We start from the raw sequence: 23,360 nt of genomic DNA, 5'->3' as shown, positions 1-23,360 counted from the left end.
CTTCCTACGGCTCTGCAACCCTATATGTCGATAAGATTGGTTGATTAAATAAATAGTGGCGAGGTGACACATAAACTCTTTTCCGCATTTATAATATCGGTTGGAATTTTAATGCATAAATGTTACACGTGAATCGTAGACAAAAGTGCAAAGTCTCATTTTTATGGATTTTGAACACCGATAGTAAAAATCCATCATCATATTTTTTGCTGGACTTTCATGATTCGTAAGCCATTTTCATTATTATTCTATATGTTTTGGGACGTATGACGTATTTCAATGGTACTCAAAGTTATTGCAAATTCAGCGCTATTGTTGAAGGGACTGAGGAGTTAAGATCAATTCAGGTAACTGTATCAGTACAGTCATAAAGAAATATGCCATGGAGCCATGCGCCTTGCACGTTGGTCAAGTGCAAATCTGTTAATTTTAACCGGTGAAAATACAGCAGAATACATCTTCAGAGGAGATCGTGATCTAATTACTGACCATTGTGAAAGTTGCTTAACCACCACTATCACAGACAGACTACATCACCGAGCTCCACAATGGGATAAAAATAAAAATGCAGAAATCGGTACCCGATATATTTAATAATAACTCGACATCGGTAAACAACAAACTAAGTAAATATAGGGTATCCAAACATTAATATGTAATTTTCATAGCCTATTACATAGCACGATACATGTATGTATGTAGAGTAATTAGGACAGTTCTAATTATACAGAAATTGACATCATTATGATTATACCCAGCCAGTTTAAAAGATAAATCAATATGGTGTTTTTTTCCTTTCAGTTAATCAAATTGTTTATATATATAGGTATATGCTGTTTAAATAACCAAATTTTCACAATATGTATAACACCAACTTAAAAAATATATAAAATGAAATAAAAACATAAAATTTCAACTGTCCATAATCTGAATCGGCCAGTTTTTAAGGGAGAGCAAAAAAAATAGTTTTTGCCCTCAGTAGGTATTTGGCTAATTTAAAAAACACCCTTTCACAAAATTTACGCCAATATTTTTATTATTTTTTTAATATTCCATCGAAACCATCGATGAATAAGTCATATTTTTTCAGAAGAATTATTCATGTTTTTGTCTGGTATTCATTTTCATTTTCTCTTGTAAATAATATTTTTCCTTTATTTTATAGAGATACATATAAATAGGGAAAGAATACGTTTTTCTTTACCGTCAATCAAAATTTTATTTTTTTATGATTTTCTTTGCATTACATCTAGTAGAAAAATGCTACATTTGTTCGATTAAACCGGGGCAAAACGAAAAAAAAATACGATTTCAACTGTTTTTAAGCACTAATCTAAGACTGAAGCCTTAATAACACTGAAGCTGATTATTTTAGAATTAAACCATTTTCCCCTTTGAGCTCACTTTGAAAGTCTTAACTGGCTTCGAATACACGTGGCCATAATTAGATTATGCAAAATTGCTTTGACAAACTCAACTAAAATTTGAGCGTAAAATATCGTTCACTACGAGCCCCACGGTGCAACAGAAAATGACATAAAAATAAATTTTATGTTTACGCCAAATAGTAACAACGCGCAACAATTAGCGCTAGACAGGGATATAGCTTTATGTTAAAACTATGCAATACAACAGTTCGGTGCCATATATGTACTAACCTAGGCTCAGTCCCAGCTTAGGCTCCAGTCCACCTTTTTTTTTACAAATGTCGCATACCAAGTGTATTTGTTATTATAGTGGAAATAAACTATATTTTTCACTTTTCATTCATTTTTCAGGTTTAGAATTTAAAATGTAAGTTTTTTAGAACTTCATTTTTTAATCCTAATTATAATTTAGATATGTATCGAACTTAATTGGTCGATATTGTGTAATGCAATAACTTAAGTTGAATAAATTAAAATACCTTAGTCATCGATGGTCTTCTGTCAGTTATCATGAAGACTATACTTACGACGGAGAAGACAAAATCCAATCAAGATATTGGCTACCACTAAATTACACTTTTAGTCTTGCACCTCTTACTTTAGACTTCAAATAGCTTAAATATTATCATCGAATTTAAATCGACTCGTTTCGTTCATAGAAAAAAATGAAGTCAAGAATTATTGGAACGCGAATGAGCAAAAATGTTTCAGCCAGTTATAAAACAAAAGAAACCTAGAGAAATTTCTGCTTAATTTTCTCCCATTTAACGCTTTTAATTTTCTCCCACGCTTTTAATTTTCGACGCACGTCGTTTTAATTTTCTCCCATTTAACACACATGCATCTTAATTCATCAGAAATAAAATAATAATATTATTATTATTTATGAATTTTATAAAAATAAAAATTTGATTCTCAGAGTTATATATTGACAATTTTTACGTATATAACATGTGGAAGCAAAGTTCAGATTGTTGAAGTTACAGCAACGAGCTTATATTTATTTCTATGATCGAAACGCTACGCAAGACGCCGCAAATGACGCAGTCAAGATTTGAAGGATCTATAGATTTTTAATCTACATTTAAATTTAAAGAATATCTTCTCTATGGACAATTTTAATGCCATTGACATCACTAAAGTTATTTACAACAGTGACAGTTCCGATTAACAATTCCCATAAACTAAATAATATAATAACAATGATTAAATTGGAACGTAGTTTTTTTTGTTAATTTTAAACGATCATGACGATTATTTCATATCACAGTACCGTAAGTTACAAAGATAAATCATTGAACGAAAGCACCTAAATACTTACTAAAATATACAGTAATTAAATAATAGGTACTTGAGTAAGTTATCTAAGTTTAGACCACGTTTCTGAGCAGTTCGTCGGAGGAGAGCATTCCGTCCTGTAACAACATAAATATATCATAATAATCGTAAATCATAATCAATATATGAAAAATTAGCTGTTTTCTGCAGCCCCGCGGATCAATGTATCGAGCACGGTTGTCATACAAACTTTCACCAATTGTGATATCTGGGGATAAAATATTGAAAACAAAAAAAAAATCTTTTGTCTATGTGTATGCAAAGTGTGACATTGTCTAACTGAGACTTAATTCTAGTCTACTACTTGCCATCCAAAAGTGAAGTTTTTGCTCAAAATCACATTTTATTATTTGTCCAATCCACACTATGGTAAAAAATTTGAATAGCCTACTTTTTTAAAACTTTTAACAAATTAATGGTAATAAATTAACCTTCTGAACCAATGATAAAACGACTGATGATATTTTATATGTATTTGAAATAGGTACTATTGACTTTTTGTTTATTAAAGAAAAGACACATCTTTGTAAATGTCCTCTTTTTACAAAGATCTTTTGTTTCGCGTTTCAATGTATTGTTGTAGCTCTAATCAATTAAAGATCCCATTATTGTAGTCAATCTTTAATCACTCAACTAAATATATCTTGTGTAATTTGTCTTAATTTATCTTTCAGACCAGATAAGGAGTAAACCAAATTTTGAAGATTCGAATGCGATTTTAATTCCGAAGTCATTGCGGTTGTTATTACTTATTATTAATCATGCCTTTTGCACCTTACACGCCTCGTACGACATCAATAGAGGATATGGAGTGGTCCAGTTTTAGGGCGGAATCACATTCCCCCTCAAGCAGTAAAGGAAGAAGATGTACCTGATTAAGATCGATGAACTTGCGAACGACAGACCTCGTGAAGTCGGGGTTGTTGAGCATCTCGTTCACAAACCAGTCTACGGGGATGCTGCGGGAAAGAGAAAGATTTAGTTTTAAACTGATTCTGATTACGACTAAATTATTTAGGTAAGTCAGCTTTGTCAGTAAATAATTATTTTAGTATGAAGCCCTATTGGCAACCATTATATTATAAATTAATGTACATCATCCACAACATACATATTGTGTCGCAATTTGTGTTTAGCCAATAAACATGTTTTCTTTCTTTCTTTCGCAATCGATTGCTTCTGTTTTGTATTGTCAAAATCAAAATAAAAATCAAATCAAAATCAATTCATTTATTCAGAAATTAGGCCTTTACAGGCACTTTTTCGCGTCATATTCTAAATTAAATGATATTTACCAAAGCTACAAACTACTAGCATTTCGGAACGACCACTGCTGAGAAGAAATGCCGAAAGAAACTCATTCAAACAGTATTGGTCCCAATTATGCCAGAAGGGCTTAGCATTTTTTAGATATGAAGATGTGATGATTTTTCAATGTATTTTATTTGACGTACTACTCGTATCTTGACTCGCAGCGCAGGTTACCAAAATAGATTTAGGGTTAGGAGACATGTTGCCTTCTTAAAATTCTAGGGGAAGTTCTCAGTTATGTAAATCTCTCGTCTCTCTCTCTCTCTTTGTCATCTGAGCGTCCGCTATCCTACTTTTTATCACCACTTCACATGGTCGTCGGCATCCCTATTTATCCTCAGCAAATGGCTCATGCTTAAGTAGGTACGCAATATAAAAAGATGAACTGAAACAAGAACATCTTTTTCGAAGAATTGTTTATGGTTCGAAGAAGCCATGAACAAGAAAACTTGGGCGAGTCGTAATTTGCAGATTATCCGTGACATGCCGCAGATATCTGGGTTTTGTCATAGATAAGGATCGCGGTGGTTGAAAGATTTCGCGCGTTTAAGGGGGAAAAGCTGTCGAAGACCGAGAAATATTTATAGCTTATTCAGATAAGTATCCTCTCATTATATAAGTATTCCACAAAAACTATGTTAATAACTATAAATAAGTAGTTAATTTTAAAAATAGTAAAATAATATTAATTAAATATGTGGGTACCTATGTTCATATTTATTCATATTTTTTCACTTTCAATTCAAACATAAAGTAGCTACTTATGAAAAATAGAGTATTAAATAAAAATATATTTGTATTTTTTTATAAACCAATCATTTTGAGTTTTTTTTTACATTTACAGGTACCTATATACATGAAATTGTATATAGGTACCTGAGTATTCAAATACCATATTGGTTTCAATAGGACACAGTAACGAGACACAGCGAGTTCTGAAATTTGGTTATTCAAATCATTTGAGAATACTTCGGCGTCTTATACTTACTTCATTTTTCGTGTTCATTTCATTTCTAATATTTTAGATATGGTAAGAAGATTTTATTCGAAAACGAATATTATCGTTTATATATATACGAATTCAGTTGCATTTTATTTATTTTTAACTGCGCCTCGGGGCTACTCCCCCATTTGGAATATTGGGAAACTATTGCAAGTTACAACATTTTATCGAAATCTTTGAAACTTAATCACACGATATATTCAACCTGAAATAATTTAGGACTCCGACTGGGAATTCTAAAAACTTAAAACACTCTTTCAATGAAAAAACATTTTTAACAATTACTATGTTGTAGTTAAAATGCAGGTCCAATTTGATCGTACGTTTGGCTCTTTTATTATTGTTAGTCATAACAAATTGACGAATTAGGGATATAAATATAAAAATGCATAAAGAAAAATAATTAGGGAAAATTATATTTTATCATATCATATATTCTCCGGCGAAATTAAATAATTTCTTGTATTTTGAAACTAAATTAAAATTACCTTTCCAAAGGTTTGTCGTCGTTATTATCGAAGCCCTCCCTTTCTGGCGACGCCTCCAATGTCTCCCAAAAATTGTCTAATCCGTACACTGTAAACAATATCACTATTATAATATACAATATTTGCATGATCTTATATAGGACACTCATTCTTTGGCACCCTCTTTGCGACAGGAAGATTTATTTCAAACATAGCGACCCCGCGTCCTCACTGAGACCAAACGGCGCTATGCGACGCGACGCAAAATTATCTTACCTATGTACATATAAGTATTTATATAGGTAATACATATAAGATATTTATGTAAAGAAGACTCTGCTACATCTCTATATTTCATATTTTCGCATCGTATTACATCGCGCCATTTTTTCTCAATAATATGCGATATAACATTTGATATTGTCACAGTACTAATTTAACCTTTAGGAAAGTATATTTGATATAGAGGATGCTAGAGAACAAAATGAAACCCTGTTATATTAAAAAGTATTTTCAGTGTCTACATGACGTTTATTTTATTCATCTATTTATTCCCTAATTTAATAAAAGTTCACCGAACATTTAGTAAATTAATTATGTACATTAGAAACAGACGCCTAACCTTGTTATTCATAAAAATAAAAAATATACATTTATCTAAAGTATATTTTTAATATACTTTTATCTAAAGTATATTTTTAATATACTTTTGTCTAAAGTATATTTTTATCACTATCGCTACGTTACAATATTTAATATTGCCATAACGAGACAAAACATACTTTAGCTTAAACAATGCTCTAACTTTTTTTTATGAATAACAGAGTTAATATTTATCTAGATCAGTAAATACTATAATTAAATGTAATACAAATATTTACTTGTCACGATTCGGACCTGAATAACTAAATAACATTACAAACACACATAACAAATCACACATTAATACATACATTAATGTGACACATCTATTAATCAATTTCAAGAACAAACCTAACGTCAATTTTTATTCAATTATAAAACAAAACTTCCCACATTCGTCTTTTGCGAATTGTGAGATTTCAGCTTATTGTCTGTCATTAAAAGAATAATGACAAGTAAACATTACGTAACACCGAAAATGCTTTCCAATTAAGTCGGGTCGGCGACAAAAAGACACATTTACACGATAAGCAGCCACCAGTTATAACGTGGCGACACAATGAAAGCCTCACTTAGTACCTCATTCTATACACAAATGGATTATATCTAATGTTCTTAGACACTCACCTTCTGTTGTTTACTTTTTACGTAAAAATACAGCATATTTTCTCTAATATTATTTTTAGAAATAAAACTTACTTTTCGATCAAATGGAAATTAAATAACTATTATTTATATACGAAATTTTTTTTGGGATACCTAATATTGATTTATACTAATATTTTAATTCCTATAAGTAGGTAAAGTTACATATAAGGAGTATTTTTTTATTAGTGTTATTAATACCGCTAAAAATATTTCTAAACTGTGAAAGATCTTAAACGAGTTTCAGTCTGTAAGCACTTCAACTAAATGGTACTTTTTATACGTTGAAATATCTATATTGAAAGGATAGATAACATAATTTTCGCATCTCGTTTAACTTTTCGTCGTTAGACACTGGCTATTATGTTAAACCGTAAACGGTTATGGCGAACGAACTGAGCCCAGTTACCCCATTTAATTTACTCATTTGCTAATAGGCGCGCCATAGTCCATAGAAGCTAGAACAGAAAGGAGTCTTCATACAAATATCCGCAGATTTGAATATCTCTCACGCCCGTAGGAATTTCAAATGTAATCGCGCTAAGTGACGAATTTATGTTTTATTCTCACGAGCAGTTTCACGTTGTGAATTTTGGAACAATGATGGAAAATAACATTTTTAATGGCTGCAACACGTCACAGCCGATAATGAAACCGATATGTTCCCAACATACGAAGACGAGAGAAAGCGATATGAAAGATGTTGTTAATTTTTATTTTCATTCTATTTTTCAGTCGATAAACAGTAATGTATATAAAATACTTAAATACAGTACAATAACATTAATTATTGCTTTGTAGAATATAATATAAATATTTTTCTATTATTACGGGAAAATTTCTTTTACTGCTTTAATTTGGTAAGTTTTAAAAGAATTTAGCTTGCTTAAATAAATACGAAGACGACTTTCTGTTCTGTTACATTTTAACAATTGTTTATTGAGAGCGATACAAAAATTATGCAGTTGATGCTCCTAACTGGTCATTAGCGTGTTATATCGAGAGGTTAAGAACCGATAAAAAGTTACAATATTGCAAGACACGTCGTATACAAATCTTGCTTGAAAAGATTTGTATTTGTGTATATGTATATATATATATATATATATATATATATATATATATATATATATATATATAACATAATATTTTTGATAAGTTAGGATGAAGTTCGGTACAGAAATCATTTTGACCAATTTTAAAGGTACAAACAGTTAACAGTGCCTCTTCCGTACGGAAAAGTAACCGTTTTTTTCCATAAAAAAATGTCAGTGGTGATTTGATTCTCCCAAATAAAATAAAGGTATGTGCAATATTTAAAAAGTTTTTTTTTTTAATTTTAACTGTATTTCTGTTTCAGAAATGCTGTATTTTTACGACTTGAATTTAAAACGAAACAAAATTATCAATTTGTTTTCTTCGTCTTAATTCATAAAAATAATTTACGATGAAGTAGTTTCAACAAAATTTTCCTTAAAATTAGACAAGTAGAGTTATCTGTGTGTGATAAGTAGTTTTCCCTGAAAAAAAAAAAGCCTTCCAAGATAAACTGCACAATGTCTGTTATGTACTTAAACAAAAACTGGCAGAAATGTGAAGTAGTGTAACAATGTTAATATCACTGTCTTACGGAAAAAGTGTATAAATAAACGTATCTGGAAATTTTTCGAAAATAGGTTATACATATACTATGACAAATTTTTGAAAACATTTCATACATAATCAGCAGAAAACGAGGTGGAGAAACCTCGTTATTTAAAAAAAAAGTCAGATATGTCTATTTTCCGAAAGTCAGATTAATATGTGATTGCCCGTCTCTGTGGCGTTTATTTGATCGTTTTCGCAAACACCGGAGTATTACCAAGCTATTTTTCCAAAATAACGTTGAATCGAAAGAAGTATTTTCGATTATTTGGTATGAGATAATCTCCTGTGCGTTACCTTCGTCAGGTATCTCATTTCGTTTTCCAAAACCCCTTGCAATGAGGATTTTATTCGACTTGAAGCCTGCCCTCGTCACTCTTACTTCTTCTTCTGTTTAAATTTCAAGTAAAATGTCAAAGTAAAAGCATTTATTCAGAAAGTAGTATCTTCATACTCTTCACAGGCCCTTTTTCACGACGAATTTTATATTCTAAAGTAATTCTCAATAAGCTACAATGTATGATGGTGATGAGATGTTTTATCATGACAATAATAAAATTTTAGAAGCAACGACATCATCCTCGCCACAGCCTTTTTCTGCCCACTGCTGAGTATAGTCGTCTCTTGTTTTATGACGTAATTACCTTCTCTATCCTGTGCTAATTGATACACGAACGACAAAAGCTTGTAACAATGTTCAACATTGTAACAAAAGCAATGAAATGTATAAGGAAAAAAGAAAATGATCATATTTCTGACTATTCAAGCGATACAATTTTTATAAACAAATAAATCATTTATTTACTATTTAAATATTGCGTATCATCCAATTTTACCTCTACATAATAACCTTTTAAATTACAGCATAAAAAAGCTTCTTAACACCTACCCCAAATAGCACTAGTTTTTTAATACTATTAATAGATTGATTTATTAACTCAAGTCCCCAGCGGCTAAGCTCATAAAAGCTCTACGAAAGTTCGACAATGCAGCTTTCGCGAACAATAAAGTTACCTTCGTCAAGGTTGTCGTCATTGGACCTTTTCCCAAAATCTGGTGCCACCATGAGTGTCGATTTTGGGTTGAACTTTCTCCGTTCTGGTGTCGTGTAATCGTTTTGGTCTGTTAAGAATGTGAGTAGTGTACAGATGAACGAGTCTGAGTAGGTATAAATTGAATTAACTGATGAATTTGTAGAATATGTAGTGTAAATTGTGGTGTGATAAAAACACATTACTTTTCATTCATAGTTAATCGCTTAATGACTAGGTTTCTTGTTTAAAATAAATTATTTCAAAGTTGATTTATTTCGTATTATATCACGGCAACCATTCAGAAATTGAACTTTACTTTTATAAACATTCTTAAAGAATTTTATAATTAATTAGTATCTTCATATAATAATATTATATGAAGATATTAAACTTTCATTAGTAAATCAAGTTTAATTAATGAAAATACGAAATAAGTTTAACTTAATACATAATTATAATAGACATAATTGCCCGTTCAATGGGCACGTATTTACAAAGCAAACTTTTGCCAACAGTATCAAGTTAGCAAAATCATGTGGCATTTTTGTTTAAACAAAATTTAGCTTCAAACAACGACCAGACTATCGTGGAATCTCAACCTAGATTTTGAAAAAATACAGCATTTTCATATTTGAATAAAGAACGTATATTTTTATTTTTAAATTAAAACATCAATACTAATATAACATCCACATTTCAGGTGTAGCAAAAGTTTTAGGGAAAAGTGCTGTATTTTTTAACAATCTGGTCTTTTCAGTATTTTTCGTGATATTAATTTATAAACCAACAACATTTGGAAAGTCCATTTAAAAGTATTAGACTTTTTGTACCTAAATATGTTTGATAAGCTCAGTCGGGTATACGCTCACACATTTCTCTGACCAATATTGTTTCTGGCCAGAAATGGAACAACCATCCTTATCTATACCTTCACCGTCTTGATCCATAGTTCTTTTCCCGAAATCCCTTGCGATGCCTACTGTTGGGCTTTTGAATGTGGGCACACCACGACTTGACCGATCCGAAGGCGATTGGCTTTCTACGTCACCTTTGACAATTGTTTAAAGATAAAAAAAGAATGAACGGGTATTGAATTAAGTTTCACTAAATTATGAGGATAAAAGTAACTAAATTAAATATTATATCCAAGGTAATAAATCAAATTGAGATCGTCTCAATGATTAGTCTACAACCTAGTGATAGACTCTTCAGCAAAGGGCCTACATTGTATATTAAAAATAAAAAAATGTTTAATGAAAAATAAAGAAATATATGTCAGATAGCTATAACGGATAAGTATGGGAAATATTTAATTTCAGAACACAAAAGCGTAAATCCCTGAAAATAAATTAAAATGTGGTTCAAATATAAAGTGACTGGCAAAATTTTAAATTCTATTCTGTTTTTAATTGTGTTCCAAAGTCAAAATTCTTTAATTTAGTTTCTATTATGCGATTTGCGTTCTAAAGTCAAACTTTAGTATTGGAGTTTCTATTTTAAGATTAAAGTCTCAAAATTTCGTACTTAAGTTTCTATTATTTCTGTATTGGTGGATGTAATAAAAATAATTGAAATTGTTTCGTTGACTCTTACAAAATTTTCCGATTGTTTCACCTAAATAAACATGCAATCAAGCTCGCTGCGAGCTGTTGTCCTATCTAAACTCGAAAATTTCCCTTTCATTACAAATTAAATTTTGAAGATGCGAGGAAAATTTTGAAATTGATAACAAATTATTCGGACCATTAGCTTTATTTTGAAGTGTGAGGAAGATGGATGTTGATTTAACACCTCTCTCTGTCGTGTCAAAGCACTTAGCTCCGGTGCCGGAGCTCTACAGTTCATAAAACTAGTAACATTGTTGCCTTTGAAAACTTTCACCGTTGATAAATTTCTGCTTAGTATTTTGTTGAGAGATCCACATTTCACAAATATTACTGTAACACGTGGATAAAATTAGAATATAATTTTTCTCGAAAATAATACATTCAGTGAGACATTTGTTAATTGAAAGGAAATGTTTATATCTATAGACTCTTCCCTTCAAGACTAGGCGTGGGCTTTCAGTTGAATTTGCAATGAAGCTATTTTTGTGATATACCATTATGATTAATCTTTGACCTGAATGTTGTTTTATTAGCTATCCTTGAGGTTCCACATTTATATCTCCAATCCTACATGCTTGAATAAATCACAGCGTAGACCTTTTAATTAATTGCCTATCTTTACTAAAAATACAAAATTGTACTTTCCTTTTTTTATTAAGTATATGTAATTTTATATCCTTTGTTTTTTACTAGCTGTTGCCCGCAACTTCACCCTTTAAATGTATTCGAAGTTTCAACAAAATCGACACAAATCTATTTAGCCGTGAAAGCGGTACAGATAGACAGTGCTTTTATAGAATACTGATTATTTCCTAATAGCTCTTGCGCGCTGCTCTTTTTTTTTAACTATCCATTTCATATTTCTTCAAAATGGACCCAGTCGTTTAGTCGTAAAAGTGTAATACATAACCAGACAGATAGACATCGCAACTGGGTCGTATCATATGGCTGTATAATTTTTTGCCCTTTTTATGTCAATTTGCACGACATACATTCCTATTGATTTCAAATATGTTCATGTTTTATTAATGTAAATTTTCTATTGTTGTAGTTTCATTAATTTGCTCAACAGAGCATTGATGGAACGACTTTAATAAATAGTTTCTGGAACTAACGAATGGTTCATTAGTGAATGGGGCGAAACAATGTTGTTCCAACTTGTTGCTTCCATTGTACGGTATTATATGTGACTATGTATACCTATACAACTTTATCCTGTAATTTGGTCCTTGACATATATATAAAGGGCTTCCGATATTTAATGATATAGTCTCATATTGTAAAAATCTGACAAAATGAAGTTTAAGAGATAATATTTTTAATATTTGTTAATTTTTGCGACCCTGACAAATAATAATTAATAGACTAATTGATCCATATTATTACTAACTAATTTTTAAATACCTGTATTTAAGTAATCTCTAATTAGTTAGGTGGCCAAAATAAATTTGGACTTACACACACATTTTTACACACGAAATACGATAGACTAAGTGTGAAACAGCTTACACATAGTAATTTACATGGTGCTTGCTGAAATAGTAAGAATTATCTGTTAGAAATAAATAAATAGTGCTTCAATAAATTAGGCATAATTTTTTCAACATGCATTAGACTAGGTATTAGTTTTAAAATGAGAAATGTAAATTATAGCAAAACCACTACATTTCGTTTTATCCCCAGAGATGGGTTTAGCTCCTAATTTATTTTTGTACATACATTGTGAAAATACTGGACGTAAACCTATGTTCATGACACGAGCATAACTCAGAAATAAGAAGTAATAGCGCGGCCGGCTTAAACAACTTACGTTCAGCTCTAGTGATGGGTCTGTCCCGTTTCCCGAAGCCCCTGGCCGTCATCATCTCGACGTTCTTGAAGCCCCGCGTCGGCCTCTGCTGCTTCCGCGTCAGCCTGACGTCGGGGGCGCCGTCAGCGAGGCACAGGCACGCCGCCGCAACCACCACCATTAACTGCATTGAGATGTTCATGTCTGAAACAATATTTTGAGCTACATATTTATCAAGATCATCATTTTATCAAGTTTTCATTGTTTTTTGTAGTTGGATCGCTTGTACAAGTTAAAGTTTTACACGTCGCTTCAATTTCATGCATGGACTGATGGTGGACCCAGGATCGGTTCCCAATGAAGGGACCACTCAACGGTTTATAGAACAAGATTTCGTTGTCAGGCATTGAATGTAACAAGATCTCTCTGACGATAGAAGAAGTATGTGGCAAAAATGTTATTATTTATGTTACAGAACTTGTTTTTACTCCAAAGTGGGCGAACTTTACAATAAGGTAGGCATATATGCGACCTGACGGGAAGTGCATACCGCAGCCAGTAGATGGCAGCAACACTAGGGAAGTCATAAGTGCGTTGTCGTCAATGAATTAATCTTATTACACCCTTTTTGAACTGCTCCATGCAGTCATTTTTTGACAAAACATGGCTTCCTGTCATGATTTTTCCCTAGAGACTCATTGCACAATCTCAAAGTACGTGGTTTCTTTTGAAGCGCACCAGATTACAGACAGATGCATGGTATAATAAATATATATATAAAATATGAACCGTTAGATGTAAAAAGTAATCGCCATTTTCTAACTACTCCAAAGTAACTACTATAGTATTAAGACACATTGGTACACTAGTATTGCAATGTTAACACTGAGCAGTGAACCGTGCGGCGGTGTAAATAAAAATAATCGAGTTTAATGCGATTCTCGGATATAACCAAGATTAACGGCTGGGGCTTCTCTGACTGTCTTCTGCAAACTGCAACTGCAGTTTCACGTAATACAGCGATAAATAGAATATTATATTACCTATCTTTATCAGATGTTATGCTATTCTATCTTTATCAGATGTTATATTATTATTATGTACACAAGAAAATTTAAGATTCGTTTTCGAAGTTGCTGGCGTCTTCTTATGAGAATAGTCGCTAGAATAGTTGACAGTTCCATGGGCAGACATACAGATACACAGAAACGTTAAACTTATAACTGCTGCTTCTGTAGTTTTGTGGTCTAAAAATAGACAGATTATAGTAACGAGTAGGTGCTACTTATTTCATATGAAATCTCTTCCATCAGACCCGTGAGTGTGTGATTAATTTATTGAAGCAACTATTTTTCTGTATTTTCCACCTTCTCTAATTATTGTTTTTTTCCAAAATGTTTAATTTAATTTTATTACTCTATCTACTAACTAACTTACTAATCATGGAACCGGCAACGCTCAACACACAGAGAATCCAGTACAGAACGTCCTGGTCTGACCTCAAATAATGGGACTATTCCCATGCAACAAAAAAGGAAGAAAAAGTAAATAGAAATTTCATAATTAACTTTTGGTTCTAGCACAGATTTTTGCGAGAAAATAATCGTATAGTAAATGAAATGATGAAACCAAAAATTATTTATTTGTTACTAATGACATCGTTAACAATATATATGTGAGGATTTATTTTAAGGAAAAATATTTGTGTTATCCTCGCTTTATAACATATAGAAAGCGTCTGTATCATAATTTTCATACAAATATTGTCAAATATAAGTTTGAAACATAACACCAGTGATACTGTTCTCCAAATAAAAGCTAACTTATATTTGATTGCTTGTTTTGTATGTTGTCGGCACGTATATTACGTTTTCTCGTGCGGTTGCGACAGTTTTGTGCGTAATTTTTTATTTAATTTCATCCCACACATTCATCCTAACACCAACGAGATTCGCTGCACCATAGCCTAATAACCTTCATATACCTAATCGCCTTTTACGATTGTGTTGTAAATAATTAATCCAACAGTGACAATAAAATAAAAAAATTACGAAATGTATACTAAGTATCGCAGGTCTTCGGTGGACCAATGGTAAAATCTTTACACGTGTATTGCTGTGATAAAATTTAGTCACGTAGTTGATATGACTACTACACTTTACTACCAGTATAATGTAATACAACCAAGTTGTAAAGTCTGGCAGCAATAGGGCTTGTTTGCACAAAGATACGACTTCTAAACTTGGTCGCGTCGCATTAACGCACCGTAAAGCGGAGTTCCATTAAACTGCACTTGCTTTGTGCTAAGTGAAAAGTTTGACTATCCAAGTGCCTACATAGCTCTCACGTGGAGTGTATACCTTTGTATCTCTGACACATTTCAGTTCCACGTGGATACGTTCTTTCATAAATCCCACTTCAAGCGATGTTATTTATGTATCCTCCTACATTTTGTCTCATTTTTTTAATTGGAAAATAACACTTCTGAATAGGTATTTTACTTTCTAATGTTGTCATTTAAAAGTTCAAATATAATTCCTTGGCTGAAAGGGAAATTATATAAAAATGGTGAAAAGATTATCTGTGTTTATTGTTGTGTTGTATAAATTATTCATAATTATTTTCATAGATGTTCGATTTTTGTTACTTAAATTTAAAAATGTGCGGTTTTAAGAGTGGTAAGTGTATCAAAACTTCTTGGTATTTGGCTAAAGTCGGTGGAGATAACTTAATGAATCTTAGTAATTTTATCGAAGTAATAGCTACTTTAGGGTGTGTGCATATTTTTTTACTAAAATAGGTCAAGTCCGCTATCCATTTTTCCAAACATCACAGAATTTCAACGCTAAAATGCCGTGTTTTCCATTCTTTACGAATTTCCCGAATTTAAGGATAACCCTTTGTGATGACTGCTCTTTGAACTTTTAAAATGGAAACTTAAAAAGATGATTAAATACTTACCTCTAAGTGAGTTCGCGGGTCCTGTCAGAAAAATACGGTACAGAAATAACATTTTTTTGTTTTTATGTAGCTTTACTTTAGCAATCCAACGTTTTTGTTAATAAAACACACCTATTATTTATGTGCTTTACAAATGTGTTTACTTTTACGAAGCAAATAGTTTTTATTGTGGCGTATTTATATTTATATTTGCACAAGTCTTTCGTATTCAAAATATTTTATGAAAACTTTTTTAACTACATAATGCTAGTCTTTTGATATTTTTTAGAAGTTATATAAATTAGCTTTAACATATCTTGTTATAAATAATAAGTGAACCATTGTACGCTGCTTTGGTTCAACTTAAACTTCAGCTAATAATTTATCTATATTTTTGCCGCGTTCTCCTAACAAAGTACCGTTTATCATATTTTCTTGGCACTAAAGATATTGAAGTCTATTAATATCTGTCTATTTTCAGAACTATTGATATTTTTAATGATACTAATTCATTGTATGTATTGTATGTATATTATCTCGGAAACGAAATTTTTACTACCTCTTATTTATGAGAGGATGGTGAAATTTGGCAGGAGTTACTTTATCCCTTCTTCTTTTTCATAGCGTGTCGACTGGGCGAATTATTCAACTGAAGATCAACAAGACGCCACCAATACTGCGCTATATGTGGCCTACAGATTCTTATTATATAAAGCATAGTAAAATTTTGCAGGAGTTAAATTTGTATATCTTAGTTAATATACTAGTATTAACTATATATAACATGTAAATAGTGACTAATTAGTTTCACCATCATAGAAGCAATTAGAACAAATTACGTATAACGTGCTACCAAATTGAACTTGCCGGATAAGTATCTAAAATTAGTCAGATGTCAGTTTAATTTCGATCCAATTTCTAATTAAATCCTGCTCAAAAGATCAGTGGGATTTGCTATTACGGATATACAAAGAAGTGGTTTTTACATTTACAAAAATATCAGCTTTCATTTCTGTGTGAAAATTACGGTAAGTAAGATATTAAATCGTTGGGATTGAGTTGCAAATTATTAATTCTTCACAGAACATTTTAATAATAGAAAAATTTAATTTGCTCGAATTAAAATTATTAGATATAATAATTTTAATTCGAGAAGGGAGCGATATTAAAATATTTCTTTACATTAAATTACAACTAAAAGAAATAAATGTGTCCCTTAATCGCCTCTAACGACATTCAAAGGAGGATATGGAATAGCGCTTATACAGTATTTATTAATTTACTAGCTGTACAACGCGGCTTTGCTTCTGTGGGAAATAAAAGAAAATAGTAAAAAAAAATATTTAAATTTTCGATATCACATTTGTTTTAAAGTTTTTAAGTACCTGTCCAATAAAAGTTGCATTGAAGTGATGAATGGTTCGAAAGGAAATATAACATTTTCAGACTACAATCGTCCGGTAAGGAATATATTTACAGTGTTGAATACGTATCCTATCTATCTCTCTCTCTTAATAGTCTTGATCACAAAAACCTAACGATCGCATAGCGTTATTTCAGTTAATATTCGACCTCGAGGTCCAGAGCAGGTCGAGATTAGAATTAGAAGTAGTCTTTTGGATATAAATTAAAAAAAAGACAAATATAGCAGCTAAACAGATAAATTCAGTATGAAATGCGAGTTAATCCAGACATATAAAATAAAGGTGCAATGATGCCGAAAGCCGGAATGGTTTGATGGCGCGGTTAAAATTAATGGTTATTTTTAACACAATTGTGTGGGCTTGTTACTCACGCCTCTATTTTAACGAGTGTAGATAAAAGTTCATTGCATCATCAGTTGCTTGTCTCATCAACATAACAGTTTCAGTATTCAATAGCATACAAAAATTAAAAGAATAATAAAAAACTAATTGCATTTTTGTTCACAAATGTGATGCGAATTTTTCGAAATCCAGCATCACACTTTGTCATAAATAAACAAAAAAATACACCACACTTTGTACATGGGTAGGTTAACATTGACATTATTAACATGCGCAGGAAAACTCAAAGTACGCCATTTTGTCTAAACGTCAGCGGCGCGTCTGTTAAAATAAACGTTAAATTGACGGTGCACCTCACCCTTAGATTATTATAATACGAATAGGTAGTATTAGGTGTAATATATTTTTTAGTTTAGTTCAAACTCTTAGAAGTAATTAGTGGATGAAGGAAAAAAGAAATAGTAACGTTTATTCAAAATCAATATCAAATCATTTATTCAGAAATTAAGCCTTCACAGGCACTTTTTCACGTCATATTCTAAATTAAATGATGTTTACCAAAGCTACAAACTACTAGCATTCGAAACTACCACTGCTGAGAAGAAATGCCGAAAGAAACTCATTTAAACAGTGTTGGTCCCTATTATGCGAGAAGGGCTTACAATTTTTTAAATATAAATTTTTTATTTGGCACTATAACGTTATTAAAGTACAATACGGGAATTCCCAAGGAAGCGAAGCCGCATCGTACAGCTGGTAAGTTAATGCTATACAAGCTATTCCAAGTCCTCCTTTGAATGTTGTGAGAAACATAACCTTAGCAGCTGATAAGCGATAATTAGTATATCATCCTCAATTTTTTTAATTTTTTTTTTACGGTGACCCGTGGCTTTTTGGCGTGACAGCCGCGAATGGAACTGGGGACACATAACATGGAAGAGATTGTCGCGCTGTTTCATATATATGTATAGCGCTATGATATCTGTGGCTGACAGAATACGGACGGCCACTGACAGCCTTCCAGTAAACGTTTGCGGTACCCAAATACTAAATATTTTAGTCAATATATTTATGACTATAATACAAAGACTAGTTATTTACTACGATTATTCAATAGTAATATTACTTGTGGCATGTGGTCCCGCCCTAGAATAGGGCAGGACCACTCCATACCCTCCCATGGAATTCGTATGGGGCGAGAGACACAGCAATAACAGTGGACAGGCAACAACAGCATTCCCAAGAGGTTTGCCGTCAGGCAGGTGGCCGGTCGTAAAATCTTAGCCGAATCTTCAAAACCAACCAATTAACCATAATTTATATGCGAAACCTCAATTTTGACGTCATAGCTCCGAATGTAACCGGGACCAGGCGAAGGTGAGATATGACTATTTATTTTGACCATTCATATTTTTTATGCTACCAAACATGATATAACCACAACCTACCAACGCCTGCAACACCAGAGGTGTCACGCGCGCGTAATGTATTTGCTGGCCTAGGATATTTTGCCACACATATTGAAGGGTGAGAGAGACTGTGTAATTACCCTGTAATTACACCGTCTCTCTCACCCTTCAATATCGTTCAAAAAACCAAAGCACAATATTTGATTTTTAACCTACAAAATCTGAGAAAGATCTGTTGAAATGCGAACTGAGAAATGGAAATGAAATACAGCTCGCGCGTGGAGTGTGAAAGCAAACACATCCCATTGAATTCTTTCAGTGAAATGCTGACACTTGGCTCCATTTCTGAAAGTTCCCGCAGTCACAGACTATACAACACTTGGTGCGATACTGCAGTGATTATTCTAAACGTTTTTTTTTTACGTTTGGAGTCAAAGTGTGGACCGAAAGAATTTTTGGAACAATCGCTTGCGAGTGTTTTAGAAAAGTCAATTTTTAGAAAAGTGGCATAACCAACACCCACCTAGTATGTACAGTCAACATCATATCAACCTGTACAAATTCATTGCAAATTCACCGCTATTATCATGGAGTAAGTAGGTAATAGAAGTGATTTTATATGATCCGATTCATATTAATGAACTATAATTTAAAATTGGTGAAGAGATAATTAAATTACCTTTAACTGCGATGTAAATAAAGTCACAAATGTAGGTATTTAATTAAACAAACGAATAAAATTTTATTGCCGACTCGCAACATGCCTTTCAGTAAAATGTTTATTTTTAGTCACAGATTAAATGAAGAAAAAAACATATGCGTGACGAGTATTTAGTGTTATAGTAATATTTTGTGTGAAAATTGATTATAAATAAAAATAAAAAAAAGCCAGTTTATTTTTAAGTTTAAAATAATTGAAGTATACATTCTTTACCATCTAATATCTAAAAAAAATATAGGAATATTGATTATACAATTAAGTAAATATATAGACATGCGGTCCACCTGAAGGGAAGTGGTCACCGCAGCCAATGGACACCTGCAAAATCAGGAATATCACAAACCTAGGTATATATTTTTAATTTTGTCTTTATTAAAGTTCTGTAGGAAACCCGGAGAGTTATTTCTTATATTTCCTTTGAGATCTATTTTCCCCGTAGTTAGGCCTCTTGTCTAGGCCCTTTAGGGATCTGATTGCACAAATTCAGATTACGTGACATATAAAATATATTTTGATTGCATTAGTCAACTTTGACATTAACTTTAATTTGCGCAGAACAACACGAAGTACGCCACTTTATCTAATCGGCAGCGGCGCGCAGTTTGAAATTAACGTTATAGTTAATTAATGCAACACACCCTAACTAAAATATATTTTATGTCACGTAATCTGAATTTGTGCAATCAGATCCCTAGTTGAGGCTTAATATCACGTCATGAGAGAGTTGCTAAACTAAAACGCAACTTTGTAACTACCGCTACGATATCTCTACGATTTTCGTAGAACTGTCGTAGCAGTGCTACAAAGATGCTACACAGTATGTGTGTTTAATCATTTTAATTTTATTTAAGGCCTTGGACTATTTAGGCATTTTAAATGTCGTATACATATATCGTAATTTTTTAGTTTTATTTCATTGAATAGGACAAAATGCAAATTTAGGAAAATAAGACTCAATACAATTTTAGTTCTTTTACTTATTTATATAACTATAGTATAGTAGTTTTCATAGACCATCACCTACTTCTGGTGGAGGAAAACATCGTGAGGAATCCTGCACTCTACTCAACAATGAATCATCAGCGTGAAATGGATAAGGTAATGGCAAACCGCTCTATTTAAAGAATATCTTCAGCCATTAGGATAATGACTGGGACTTACATAAAATCAAAATATTTAGGATTATGTGCAAATATGTTTTTCTCAAACACTCTAACACAAAACACCATAGTTGAAAGGCCAAGCTGCTACAGACAAGGATATATTTACTCAGTGTCACGGCTTTTGTTTTACGTGCAATGTTCGTTAGTTTAGATCCAATCTTGCAATGTGAATTATAAATATCTTGGACTACGGAACCATAACTTGGTAAAAAAGACTTGTAGTAAGAATATTACAGCTTTTTAGTTTCCTAATATTATAGGAGGAGTTATGTTCTATAGGCAGACTTCTACTTTAAATCCGATTCTAATGAAGTGCTAAAATTGCTATTTAATCTTTTAATATACTTAATCTCAAAATCTATATTTCTAGTAATCAAAATAGAAATTCTTATTATTATTTTATTATGCTGTAAAAGTAAAATAGATTTAAATTTTATAAGTAAAAAGGTCACACTATCCTCATAAAACAGTTACGGTAATCTTATTGAATCGATTCGGTCCGACATGTCCATTTTGTGGGCAAATAAAATTTATATAAATTCCTTGTAGTAATTTTATTTTCAGTGTAATCAAAGCATTACGTTATGGAAATTTCAAGAATTTGTAAAAAGTTGGCTTTCAGTTAGGGACAGGTTTCTATCCTAATTCACGATTATACTCGACAACGATAATCTAAATTAAAAACTATAAGTAGGCTATCTGTACAAAAGAGATATTTAAGAAAATATTTTTTTAAATTTTTGTCTGTCTGTATTTTTGCCTGTCAAGTATGTTTGTTCGCATATCGCATATCAAAAACAAGTTATGAGCTGACACTTATTAAACGCAGGCAAAGTCGCGAGCAAATGATAGTTTCTGTATAAATAATTTTACTTTGACTTTAATATACTGAACTCTGTATTGAACAATTAGTTTTTTTTTTTTATGAACGAATGAAATAATAAATGACTAATTATTTATTGAAGTGACCAAGACAAGTTTTATGTTTGCTGGATAATCATAATTCAATTAGCTTGATGTCATTGTCGACCCTATTTCGCACTAGGTTATTGACCAGTCATATTAAGTATATAGGTATATTTGGAGGTAAAATCCCTAAAGAAATGTAACTAAGTGAAATATATTCGTCATTATATCAAAAATGGACGTGTCCTTCGCTAGTGGCGTGCGAACTATTCCCAAGAGGTTATTAAATGATAGATAGTTAAAAGCTTTTGTTTCCTTAACTTTAATTACTGTACTAAACAAATTACTTTCAAAGTACAAAACTAAGTACAAAAAATTATCTAGGTACCACATAATTAATTAAATAATTTTTGGGCATTTATAATGCATATAGTTAATTACAAGTTGGTACTTAGTAGAAAGCAGTTAGGATGAAGAAATTTAGACATAATCAAATCAATAATCAGACCGAATCGTAGCTCTATAAATGTAGACAGATTTATATGAACTGTTTGCTATGATAATTGTAATTACACAAATTATAAATAAGTACAGAGTTACACTAAATTCATATAGATAAGATTTAATGGTTATTCATAAATTTAAAATATTTAAATGAAGCAAGATGAGGCAGTTTAATATATTTAGGTACTTTGACTATTTCCAGCATCTTAAAACAAAATCTGCACAAATAAATGAAACTAGAAGATATGGTCCATATTGAACTTGCGTTAGTAAAACTATCTCAACCGTCTCGGTTGTATTCGGGGATGTCACGCCGCAAAGCCCGGAGTCGTAATAAAAAATAAACTTAAAATTTTGTGTTCGCTGCGCTTGCCTGGAGTCAACCCTCCTTTGGAATGCTATTGTCGTGTATCGGCTGCTAAGGTTATATGCCTTTAATCGCCTCGTACGGTATCCGCGGAAGGCTGGAGCGGACTGTACAAGAACTATCCTAGGGCGGCTAAAACTAACTTAACTTACTAACATAGGTGTGTCCGCCTTATATGACTTATAGTCAATAACATGAACCTACTCAAAATCATTGTAAATTGGCCTCTATCGCATAGAAGTTAATTTGAGGTGAAGTGAGCCTTAAAATTGTTGTCTTTTTGCTATGTTGTCTGGAATCCAAGATCGACGTAAAAACACCTGAATTTTCTTTCGATTTATTATATTCGACTGTGGTTTTTTAACAAGCCTCCTTAACACGCTTCGGGAATACTGTTAATAGAAATATTTTGGAAGTAGGTCGAAAGCCCACTAAAGTTTTCAACAACAATTTCATCTAACAAATTGAAATAATATTATGGTTAACACCCACAACATTTTCAGGCGTGACTAGCCTAATATAATCACAAGTTGATAAGTTAAGTAGTAATATGGCAGTGATTGATCATAGTATAGGGTTTGGGGCATGAGTGATCGCCAATGAGAAATTATAACTGCTTGTTCTGTTGTTTTTATTTTGTTGGTCCTAAACGTTTCCTAATTGATAGATCTGTTACC

At 31.9% G+C, this 23,360-nt stretch overlaps 1 protein-coding gene across 1 annotated transcript in view; it reads right to left on the bottom strand.

The window, feature by feature from the left end:
• Positions 1 to 574: 574 nt before the first annotated feature.
• Positions 575 to 23,360, bottom strand: part of LOC128673178 (allatotropin-like) — a 36,961-nt gene continuing 14,175 nt past the window's right edge. Inside the window, exons 2-8 of the mRNA XM_053750846.1 lie at positions 12,929 to 13,111; positions 10,440 to 10,559; positions 9,492 to 9,599; positions 8,775 to 8,867; positions 5,568 to 5,655; positions 3,637 to 3,724; positions 575 to 2,842 (exon numbers count right to left, since the gene is read on the bottom strand). Of these exons, the coding sequence (XP_053606821.1) occupies positions 2,798 to 2,842; positions 3,637 to 3,724; positions 5,568 to 5,655; positions 8,775 to 8,867; positions 9,492 to 9,599; positions 10,440 to 10,559; positions 12,929 to 13,109 (723 nt within the window). The 5' untranslated portion in view covers positions 13,110 to 13,111 and the 3' untranslated portion in view covers positions 575 to 2,797. The remainder of the gene's footprint in view (positions 2,843 to 3,636; positions 3,725 to 5,567; positions 5,656 to 8,774; positions 8,868 to 9,491; positions 9,600 to 10,439; positions 10,560 to 12,928; positions 13,112 to 23,360) is intronic.

The sequence above is a fragment of the Plodia interpunctella genome, chromosome 10, assembly GCF_027563975.2.
Source record: "Plodia interpunctella isolate USDA-ARS_2022_Savannah chromosome 10, ilPloInte3.2, whole genome shotgun sequence".
Lineage (NCBI taxonomy): Eukaryota > Metazoa > Arthropoda > Insecta > Lepidoptera > Pyralidae > Plodia > Plodia interpunctella.
The sequence above is the reverse complement of the archived record's forward strand: the minus strand, read 5'-3'. Positions and strand labels throughout refer to the sequence as shown.